Source organism: Haplochromis burtoni, unplaced genomic scaffold (assembly GCF_018398535.1).
Source record: "Haplochromis burtoni strain Fernald_Lab_line unplaced genomic scaffold, NCSU_Asbu1 Contig_36, whole genome shotgun sequence".
Taxonomy (NCBI): domain Eukaryota; kingdom Metazoa; phylum Chordata; class Actinopteri; order Cichliformes; family Cichlidae; genus Haplochromis; species Haplochromis burtoni.
In genome coordinates this window covers 1602966-1615131 of record NW_024582397.1, presented here as the reverse complement: position 1 = coordinate 1615131, position 12166 = coordinate 1602966, and the positions used below count along the sequence as shown (strand labels likewise).

At 40.3% G+C, this 12166-nt stretch overlaps 1 protein-coding gene across 1 annotated transcript; it reads right to left on the bottom strand.

Moving 5' to 3' along the window:
- Window positions 1–5036: 5036 nt before the first annotated feature.
- mlnr (motilin receptor) lies at window positions 5037–9381 on the bottom strand. The gene is made up of 3 exons (XM_005926516.3): window positions 9306–9381; window positions 8122–8944; window positions 5037–5422 (listed from the first exon to the last, which is right to left on the bottom strand). Exons 2-3 carry the CDS (start codon window positions 8885–8887, stop codon window positions 5115–5117), a joined length of 1074 nt encoding a protein of 357 aa, XP_005926578.1. The 5' UTR covers window positions 8888–8944; window positions 9306–9381; the 3' UTR covers window positions 5037–5114.
- Window positions 9382–12166: the final 2785 nt, after the last annotated feature.

The window sequence follows — 12166 nt, the reverse complement described above, 5'->3', positions numbered from 1 at the left end:
GACATCACTTTGAGTACAATGATTTTATTAGTTCTTATTTATGTAGAGATGGTACATTTGCAGCATTCATTTCATTGTTATTATAACTGGTTACTGTAATGTACATAACAAAGTCACAATAAAATAATGTGATATTTAGAATCCACATATATAATTTCCTATATGCCTGCGTATTGTCAAAACAAACAATGGCATAAAATAGCTCTATATAGCATTACTATCACTTTGACCTTCAGATCAATATTTTGGCCTTGAAAATCAAAGGTCAAGCGTGACATGATATTTTAAATCTTTATATAGCACTTCACTTTATTTTAAAAATAACCCCTTTGTAAACTCATTTTGTCTATGCGCTATTTACCAATCTAAACAAGGATGTTAAGAGATCATAAAGAGCACATACAAATATCAGCAATCACTTTTTGACCACTCAAATCCTCAGCATATCCCTTTTCCTTCCCCTCCTCTTGATGCGTTCATAGTCCAGATATAGTGCAAGTTGCAATCACAGTATTGAAACATCTAACTAACTCCAGAAGAGGAGCATCTGTAGTTGTTTAGACATTACACCTTTTTTAACTAATTTCTAATGCAACTTTTCAAACAGCTCAAAAATCAGCAAGAGAGGAAGTTGAGAAATTATTTTCAAAGATAAATAATGCTTAGTAAAGGAGTCTTGCGTGTAATGTTCTGAGTCAGCTTCGAATTTTTAAATAAGATACTGAATCTGATGCGTTGCAGACTGTTTTTGCAATATGTCTTGTAAAACAAGAAATTCAGAGGTTGCATGAAAATGCTGTGCAGTTTAGTACAGGCTGGTTAGTTTGCTATATTGTGATTGAGTTTAAAGTACTGCATTATGTTTGACTACTTACATCTAGTGTGCTATTATTAGGTTACATCAAGGGTGGCAGGAGACATCTCTTTATATTTAAGGAGATGATGCTGATTAGATTCACCCACTTAATTCTACTTTCTATATGAGTTTTATAGTAGTGTAGGGGGTGGAAATAGTTGATATATTGGCCTATTTTTTTTTTTTAATTTAATTATTTAAAGCCACAAATGTCAGAGTAGCAGCACAGGTCAGCTGATCACAGCATGTACACAAAAATCTACTGGAGCTCACAAAGCAAACTGGTATGTGACTTATTCCTAAATAATTATTTTCCTTACATTGCACGGCTCCGTCTGATCTTAAGGTTATCACACCTGCTAAATCCCACATTAACCCCTGAGCCCCAGGAACATCAGTGCAGTTTGTTAAAGTAAATGATACTATTTTGCAGCACCATAAAGTGGGCTGTATTAGATCTTCTGGCATATTTCACACCCGTGCTCTAAAGTCTCTCAGTTGACCAAATGTTGAATACTTTTTAGACACTTAAATAGACATCAAGTCCATAAGTCTATAAAATTGCAGCCTCTAAATTGCAGGAAACTACCCTAATTTGTAGAAAGAAGGAGAGTATTGATTCTTCTGTATGGAACATGGCTCATTACACAGTGGTGGCTGTTTACAAAAGGCTTTAGAAGATGAGGTGATTAGTAAATTAAGGTTCGTTATCACTGCCATTAAAGCGCCGTGGGAGTGCTTGGTGGTTTGTAAAAGGGAAAGTCGTATTTGTGTTTGTTGTGTTACTGTCACCCAGCTGTGACAACAAGAGCACGAGGGTAGCACTGCCACCCGTCTGGCTCGTCATGGCAGCAAAACATGATTGTGAATGGTTGAATTACCCGAGCCATTTCAGGCTTTTATGTTCACACAAGATAAAATGACTAACACCCCCAAATACTGTTGGTCACCAAATTCCCTCGGCTCTCCATTATAGCAGCTTTCAGAGAGAACATTTTTTGGGTACAGATGATTGACCTCACAGCCAGCTTGGGGTGGCAAAAGCTTTCTCTTTGGGGAGGCGCATGGAGAAAAAGAGATGGCATTAGAGAGCAGTCTACCTAGGAAGAAAGCCAGAAGGAAAGATAATGAGCCCCTGCAGGCTTTGTGGAAAGACTAGTCCTGCAGACCCTGCTCCTAAATAATCTCCATTTTTGCACAGCTTTCCTGTAGCCACATGCAAAGGTCAGTAGGCATAGGGAGCCAAACAGGAAGTGAATGCATTGCTGATAATTTGTGGAAATGAGGTAAAAAGGGAAGCTGATAAAGATTTCTTACAGGGCGAAGGTGGAAACCAGGAGCCCTTAACTCAAACAACATTGTTTATGTAGTTTAGAACCATCTAAATCTCAGGAAATTGCTGGAAATTGCATATAGCTTTCACACAATGTCTGTCTGAAGAGCAGTATATTCTGGCTCCCCCTTCTGGTGGAAACTACCTTAAATGATGTCTGTCACTGGTATCATGAAATTGCAAATTACAAATGAGGCAGATTCCCCTTACAGCATGCAACATCGAGTTTTACCTTTCATCAGGGGTTGCTCTGGTTTCCTCTGACAGTCCAAAGATATAGATGATAGTTTAATTTGTCATTCTAAATTGAAAATAGATGTTTAAAATATACTTGAGTGTTCTGTTAAATTACTGGTCCTTACCTTTTACCATTTGAGACAGAAAAATGCATTTAGGCTGCTGTAATTCGTTATTATCAGGATGCCCTAAAAAAAACCCTGAAAAGCCATCAGCTGATCCAAAATGCTACAGCAAGAGTACTGACAGGGACTAGAAAGAGAGAGCATATTTCTCCTATATTGGCTCCGTGTTAAGTCCAGAATCAATTTTAAAATCCTGCTCCTCCTCACATACAAGGTCTTGAATAATCAGGCCCCATCTTATCTTAATGACCTTATAGTACCATATCACCCCATTAGAGCACTTTTCTCAGGCTGCGGGCTTATTTGTGGTTTCTAGGGTATTTAAAGGTAGAATGGGAGGCAGTGCCTTCAGCTTTCGGGTCCATCTTGTGTTGCACCAGCTTCCAGTTTAAATTTGAGATACAGACACCCTCTCTACTTTTAAGATTAGGCTTAAAACTTTCCATTTTGATAAATCATATCGTTAGGACTGGATCAGGTGACCATGAATACTACACAGTATTTCACAGTATTAGGTCTAGGCTGCTGGGGGATTCCCATGATCCATTGAGTGTTTCTTCTTCAGTCATTTATGTGTGTTTATACACCTCTCTGCATCAATTATTAGTTATTATTTCATCTCTGGCTCTCTTCCACAGCGTGCCTTTGTCCTGTCTTCCTGTCCTGCCACCCTTCCTGAGTCTATTTCTGCTGCAGGCTTCTTTCTGTTAAGCGTTTTTCCTTCCCACTGTCGCCAAGGTGTTTGCTTATAGGGAGTGATATGATTGTTAGGGTTTTCTTTGTATTATTCTAGAGTCTTTACCTCACATTATGAAGCACCTTGAGGCAACTGCTGTGATTTGGTGCTATAAAAAAATTGAATTGAATTGAAAAAGTACATGGAATGAAATGCTGTGTGGATGGCTGGATGTGGCTTTGAGAGGTCACTCTGACTATAAAAGTGCCATAAAAATGTGATCTCATTTCTACTTAAAGAAGAAATGTCAGGTATTATTCTGTATTAACCATTCAAACAAATCCCTACTTACATATTTGCACAATGTTTGAGGTTTGCTGATGAAGTAGACATCGCAGCCTTAAAAGTGGAATCAGAACAAAGAAATTGTATATGTCTGTGAGTGATTTGAGGCGGTGTAAAGAACGCCACAGGGAGGTGTTGACAGCTCCAAACAAACCACTCACATCTACTCTCTTCATTATCAGTAAAGAAAATAACCGACAGAGGAGCTGCGCCTCTTGTTGATCTTTCCCCAGGTGATGGCACGATGGTCTGTGCGATATAAGGTCGTTCAGCTTCAGCTCCTGTGGTTAAAAGATGAATGGTTCTCTGAAAAAAAAAGTGTCATGGGGATGAGTCAGCCCACAGCGACTATGTCTCTTTGTATTTGTACAAACCGAGGGCCGATGATTCATAGGCAAAATCATGACAGTTCCTTTTAGAGAACAAGATGTATGATAGACAGAGCTAAGAATAAAAATGGGTTTATTTTATGCTTAAGACATTGTTCAGGTTGAAATATATAACTTTGACATTACCTTTCTTTCCACAGCGTATGAGGTACAAAAGTGTGCCATTTCTAATCCAAAACCCCAAGAAGAATTGTACAATGTGCCAAGATTATGCAAGTGGAAGCAATAAAAGCAATAAGCTCCGCTACTGCTGACAACCTAATATCTTTTTTCCTCTTTGAAATGCACTTAGAGCAGCCATTACTTTGAATATGGTGATGTGGGGACATTGCCTGCCAGTGTAAATCTAACTCAGGGTCCATTTAATATAATAGCCACGTCATCTTACATGTGATGACCAGCACGTACACAGACCCAAAGCCTCAAGACTCAGGTGGTATCACACACACAGACAGCAAGTGCCCCATTTTCATACTAATCTGCTTTTATCGAATGTATGCTCCATTAACACACACACACACACACACTCCATACACAATGTCAGATCTGCTTATCTAATAGCCCTCAGCTAATAGGTTTCATTTTTTGTGTTTTTGTTGTTTTTTGTTGTTGTTTTTTTTATTAACATAACAGTTACTCACCATTGACAAATCTTACAGCAGACTATAGTTAGCTACAATTAAAAATTTCACATGAACATTCAGATGTGGCAACCTTCATTGGTCATTAACAAAGAGAGATTACTCGGTACTTGTGAGCTGAAATGATGTGTGTAATAAAGAGCTAGAAAAACGTGTAGCAGCTCACAATGCAGAGGTAAATACTTCTGCATGAGGGGCGTATGACTAAGGCAGGAAGACTGCAAATGGACTGTAAATTGACAAAAATGATAATGCGACATGGCAGAACATCATCATCGTGTGTCCGTGAACAGAATGTCATTGAGAAGTAAGAAATGTGATTTTTGCATTGAAGCGCAGCGGAGCGCTCAGCCCTGTCACCCCCTGCCTCCACCATGGGAAAAAAAACAGAGCATTTCTCCTCTACAAGCCTTCTCGACTCCTAACCCCCTGAACTTTAAAGAGACCTGCAGATTCCCCCCTGGCAGTGAAGTCAAACAAGCTTGTGAGTGCTCATTATATGTTGACTCCTCTCAGACCCCTGTAAGGCTTTCATTCAGGGTGGAGATGTGATCTATTACGCAGAGCTGTCTCTGGCCACCGCGGGCTTGCCTGGGCCGCTGGTGCAGCAGGAAGAGCCGCTTGGCCGCGGCCCTGTACTTCCGAGACATCAGGTTATAGACGACGGGGTTGATGGAGGCGCTAAGGTAGCAGAGAACCATGGAGGCCATGTTGAAGTTCTGGCTCAGCATGGCTGTTTCGTAGTCGTCCACCTGGGCGAAGAGGTTTCTGCCGATGTGGTACGGCAGCCAGCAGATGATGAAGGCCAGCACCACCACCACTGAGAGGGAAAGTTTGGAGGGATAAATTAGTTTCATAAAAGTTATATAAGCAGACAGGTATCACTGGCACTAAGGAACTGTCTCCTATTACAGTTATTTTTAGCTGACTGTGGACTCCTTTAAAAACCAGTTAAAAACATTTTGTTGATGTTATACTGATTTATTTTACACTAATTTATATACAGCTGTCTAACTTCCTGTTTTGTCCTGATGATGAGGTTAATACGCAGGCAAGCGTTAATGACTGCCTGCAGATAAGATTTGCCATAACATTACTGGTCTCCATAAGTCTCAGCACATAACCGAGCGTTCCAGACGAGTGTTGTAAAACATTGCTTTAGATATGCATCCAGTGTTTCTTTAGTAAAAAATAAGGCAACAAAAAAAGCACACTGGCACATTATCTGTTTTGGTATCCGGGTGGGTAGAGAGTTTCAGTGTGTATTAGTTAATTATTTTTACAGATATGCCTCCGTTTGTTTTCTGATTCCTGCCCAATACACAAGAGACATGAAGATATTAGCAGGTATGAATAGACTCCTTGAATATTTGTGAATGAATGAGCAAAACTTAAATATGTGATTGGAAAAGGGAACAAAAAAAAAAACATCTTTAGTTCTAAAAATAGTAAAATTCTCATAACACTCAGCTACTCTGCTTCATTGTGTGGGAGTAGTTGGATCAGATTTTATGAATGGCAGCAATCATTTCAGATTGGTGCACTGATATATCTGACGTGTTACAGCAAAGCCTTTTTTTCAGAAGACCAAAATAGAAATAGTACACACAAATATAGAAAACTCGAGTGGCAAAAAATGTATCCAACTTACTTGGAGTAATTAAATTGTGTTCATGTTGAGCTCATTTATAACGAGAAGCTGATTAAGAAAATTGGTTTTCGGGATCTTTAAGTATTCTCAGATCTGTGGTCTACGCTTACCCTTGACATTTGTTAATGACCAGCGGCAATTACAGCTAAATCAAAAGAGCTTCTCTCCTTCTTCCCTGAAGTGACTGGAGACTGTAATTGGCTCCAACAATGAAGTCACATTTTTACGTAAGCAGGCCAATTAGAGCGCATATGCAGCAGAAAGCTTTGCCGAGAAGAAAACACGCCACACATCCAGCAAAGAGCAAAGTCAGAAACAGTGGGTGAGGTAATCACTGAGTCACCAGTATTGATCACGAAGCCCCTGCAGAATAAATTACTATAAACTTGTAATGGTGGAGCAATTTCTGTGAAGACCGTGATTGTTTGTTCAATAATAAAAATAGAAGCGGATGTAGCTCACATCGGCCTAAATATTCCTAAATTAACAATGACAGTTATCCATAAATGTAAGACATTAATTGTAGATTTAGTGTGAGACTCCTGAGATGTTAAAAAATGAAAAAAAAATACTTGCATGGAATTTTCCAATAAGGCTGATTCATGCAGGTCCCTCATGGTGACAGTCCAATTTGGGATTCAGTGGATACAAATGGCATTGTGTTTGATGACGTGTGCTCTCCACAGTGTATGCTCAGCTAATGAACAGCATTTATATCCTAATACATACACCATGATTAAACATTTAGTTAATGTGGACAGGCCTGGCCCGGGTCTTTAACTGTAAAACAGTTTCCTGCACAGTCTACCAGAACTGCAAATTAAAGCAAATATATTTGCAGTGGCAGGACGTGATTAGCTCCAGACAAAATAGAGTAATTAACCAGCTGGTATCAACAGCAGCACACATGGAACCAGCTTTTTATTGATCAAGACAGAAGTAAAACAAGAGCAAATGATATATTTTTAAGGTGAAACTACTGGCTTTTAAATCAGTTCACCGACATGTGCGACAAATGCTGTGGCAAAGGCAATGCAGGAAAGGAGAAAACCTGAATTCAGACTTGTCCAATGTGTCTGCTGTTTGGCCTCAGCAGCAATAAAAAGGGAGACTGATGATATAAACTGATGCCTTCCTGAAAAAAGTGTTGGGTTTTTTTTGTTTTCTTGTCTGTCCTGAAAGGTTACACTGAATTTGGAAAAAAGAGCAGCTCCCTCCTCCTGTAATCAGCTGTAAAATCAACAAAAAGTTAAGGAGCTGGTCTCATTTAAATGAATTTAGGTGTTTTTAAATGATTTGGAGACAGTTACTTCAGGCTGTTTTGCCCTGTTGTTGGCTCTAGACAATGATTTTTACATGTTTCGTAATTGAAATTCAAACATCTTTATATACTATTGAACAAGCACTTTTGCACTTTTGATGTACTTATTTTATATGTTTTGGTTGGGAGTGTTTTTGTCTGTCTGTCTGTCTTGGTGAGGATGCTCTTGCAGCATAGATTTATAATCCTAAGAGTCATTGTATTGTGGTTAAATAAAGTTATATAAAAAATAATAATGCCATTACTCTTGAATTTAAGCAAATTGTAGGAGCAACAGCAGATAAAGCAGAATATGAAGATCATGGAATACATTAAATGCCACCGTTTTGTGCGAAATCAGTGATAATTATTATTTAAACGTTCATCTCCAGATGGCAAATGTGAGACTGAGTCACAGTGCTGGAACAGGTGGCTGTCTAATTCTTAAAAATCTCTCTGATGTACAAAATGTGACACTTTTAGAACCTGTAAAAATGTGCGTGCTCTGCTGGGAATCAGCATACCAGAGATATATACTTTCTGCATTGATGCAAATGTTCTTACTCACCCAGGATCTTGACTGTTTGTCTGTGTGGCCTCTCTCGGGCCAGCGCACAGGGGCCTTGCAGGTCATTTTTGCTCTTCCATAACTTGCACCCGATGGAGCCGTAGAGAAAGATGAGGCAGAGCATTGGGCAGAAAAAGTATGTGGTGGACACCCAGAGCATGATGTGCAGCTTTCCCGAGATGATGGCGTAGTTGGTGTGCTTGCACTGCCCCGTGTTGTAATCTGGGTGTGTTTCGTTGTCATACTCGACCCCTACCAAGAAGAGCGTGGGAGCTGCAGAGACCAAGGCGAAACCCCACAGGGCAAAGATGATGTACTGGACCCTGCGTCTGGTCACCACTGCCTTGCTTCGGAGGGGGAAGCTGATGGCCAGATAGCGCTCGACGCTCAGTGCCGTGATGTGAAGGATCGTGGCCGAAGTGCAGCCCTCAAAGATGTAGTGATATAAGCGGCACACGACTTCCCCAAAAAGCCAGGGCACATACTTCCACAGGCGGTACAGATCAAATGGCAGGCACAGGAAGATGATGAGGTCAGAAACTGCCATGCTGGACAGATAGAGGTTGGTGGTAGTCTTCATGTCCTTGAAGCGCTGGATGATGAGGATGGTCATGGTATTGCCTGTCACCCCGACAATGAAAATAAGGATACAGATGACAGTGACAGGGATGAGGGTGGAGGTGGGGAACAGGGAACCCTCGTAGTGGTGGTCATCTATGTTGTCCATGTCCTCTGCTCCACCAGCATGAGGTCTTGACCAGGGCATGCCAATTTCATTAGGTGCTGGCACAGTAAAGATCAAAAATCTGGTTTCAGGGACCCACTGAGAAGACAAAAATTACATATTAAAGAACCAAACCAAATGCCGTAGACTTTTCGTTACTGCAGACATAAGATGAATACTGAATTTGGATAAATCATAAATAAACTCACTGCACATAATAAAAATGCCACAACGACACTTGATGGTAATGAAAATGCAGACTGATTTTAAGCATTGCACCACATGTCAATGAAAAATATAAAACTAAACTCTAACAAAAATAAATACAAGATTTAGGTAAAACAACATAATAAATAAAGCACTGCAGGTTATAGTAAGTCATGCAAACCAACTAGTACGATGCATTAAACCTTAAAAGGAAACTTAATGGTGTAAAATAGATTTTTGCTGGTGCTGTTACCTCGCAAATGGAGAGATCTTTCAAAGTTGAAACTTTTTGCAGTCCCTGTTGTGGTTCTGTGTGAGCCGAAGGAGAGCAGCGGTGGCAGGAGGTTTGCATTGAAGTGGCAGAGCCTGTCCTGGTGCTCAATAACTGGTTGAGCTGTGAGAGATGAAGAAAGGAGCTCCTCCTCCACAGCACCCTCAGGAGTCCAGGAGTAACAGTGTGGGTGTCTGTTGTTTGTGTGTGTGTGCCTGGGTAATCTTTATGATCAAATGACAACAGGACAGATGATGGTAAAAGGCAAAAGACGGAGGATGATATTATTCTGGATTGAACATAAACCCACAAGACATAAACATATAAAAATTGCTCTTAATTCAATGATTCATGCGACAGTCAGTGTGCGTTTGCTGAGCTGTTTGGAAGTAGTGACTGACAAATATGTTCTTTATCTGCTCCGCTGTCCACCAGCCCCATCTTTCTCTGAGTTAGGTATCATCTCAGGCTTGTTCTAACAAACCTTAAACTTCAACAACGAAGGTGAAGAAGGGACAGCGAAGGGTTTTTCTTCTTTGACTTTTCTGCTTAGTTAGGATTTTTAATAGAAGAATCAAAAGTTTAACTTGGGGTGACCTCCAGAGGGTATTGACCTCAGTTCTTGACTCCACGTCCCACTAATCCATAAGGTTTAGAGACCGTTTCAAGGCTTTGGAGAGTGCTGATAAGTATGAATATTAGAAAACTGCTACCTCTATGTGAATTGAACTGTCCTGTTTCTTGTGGAAAATTACATTCCAGAAGTTAATTGCAGACATGAGAGCAGAGGGGTACTTTCACTTCCTGAAACACCGGTTTTCTGATATTTCTTCCAAGCTAGCATTTATCCCCACGCTGCTTCGCTCTGTTGGTTCACAGCCACCACATCCATTACAACTCGACGAACCTTTCAGAAAAGAGACACACTGACACAAGGGTGTATTTGTGTGTTTACACTGAGCTGGCCCATGACCAGATGAACCAGTCGGACCTAAGAAAGGGTCAGTGTGAAGCTCTCTCCTCTACCATTGTTTGCGCTGTCACAGGGAGGCCTCGTTTGGTTGTTTTGAAAGGGTTTCCAATCCATCTTTCAACAACAGCCAATGTTGTCCACAATGCGGCAACCGAGATGAGTAAGCACGCTTTCGCCTTCATTAATTACGCCATTTTTAGTTGTATTGTTTAGGTAGGTTTGTGCAGAGAACAAAAAGTCCCCCATGTCCACAACTTCACACACTAGACTGAGCTTCAGTGTCCCTATTATTATATTTTATGATGATTTATACGATAGAATTATAAACATAAAAAAATCAGGACGTTGAAGAATGTTAATAAACTTGTAATCTTTTAATCTTTTTAATATTCTCTGTTTTTATATTTAGCTGTAAATACCGTCGCCAGCCATTTCATTAGAGATGTTAACATCTAATCAGCCAATCACATGCCACAATCTCAATGCATTTTGGCACTGAGGTGCTAAAGTTCAAACTGAGTATCTGAATAGGGGAGAAATGTGATTTTAGTGGTTGAAATGTGGCATTATTGTTGGCGCCAGATGAGCTGGTCTGTATTTTAAAAACTGCTGGTCTACTGGAATTTTCTCACACAATTACGTCTGGGGTTTACAGAGGATGATAAAAGAAAGAGAAGAGGGTATAAGCAGTGAGTTGCAGCTCTCTGGGCAAAATGCCTTGTCAGAGGTCAGAGGAGAATGGCCAGACTGCTTCTAGCTGACAGGAAGGCCACAGTAAGTCAAATAATCACTTACTACAGCTAAAGTATGCAGAAAAACATCCCTGCAATGCACAGCGTGTCACATCTTGAAGGAGATGGGCTACAGCAGCTAAGAATAGGAAAGCTACAATTTACAAAGACTCACAAAGCTGGATGATAAAAGGCTAGAAAAACATCGAATGGTGACGTTTTAGTTTCTGCTGCAACATTCAGGTCAGAATTTGTGCTATGGTGTGGGGAATGTTTTCATGGCATATTTTGAGTTCCTTAGTGCCAAGTGAGAATCTTTTAAATGCCACAGCCCACCAGAGGTTCACTGATGAGCACATCCTTTTCTTTATAACCACAGTGTAGCTGTAATCTTCTAATGGCTGTTTCCACAGAGACAATGTGCCATGTCACAAACCTCAAACAACCCGAATCTGGTTTTGTGAATGTGAAAAGGAGTTTGTGTACTCAAATTGCCTCACAGTCACCAGACCCCAATTTAATAAAGCTCCTTTGGGATGCATTGAAATAGGAGATCCAACAAATCTGCACCGTGTGATGATGTTAGAATGGGCCAAAATCTCACGAGGATTGTTTCCAGCATTTTGTTGGATCGATGCCACTAAGAATTCAGGCAGTTCAAGGCAAAAGGAGGAGTCTGAACTGTTATTTCGACTGATCGCTCACTCACAAGGTGTTGCTACAGTGGATGGATCCACGTTTGTTTGGACTTTTTTTTTTGTCCTGATGCAACCCTCCTAGGGATTGGTGTGTCATCCAGGCCTCTAACCAGTGACTATATTAACCACTACACTATTCAGCCACTAAGGAGGGTATAGCAATCTAAATATAGTCCCTTATAGCTTTTCCCATAATTCTGCTTCTTTTTTGGATGTGGCTAGAACAGCATTGAAATTTAGATTTTCACCCTTACCACCAGAGAAGCAGCAGTTCTTTACTGATCAAATTTTTATAACCATCAGGAGATATAAAGAAGGGTGTTGAGGTGCTCTTTCCCTCCCTCAAACACAAGCCAGTCGTTCAGAAACAAGTGCTGCCAAAGTCATGTTGTGCACAAATAGGTAATCAAACACTCACATGTACAAACTTGAAGCAGGACA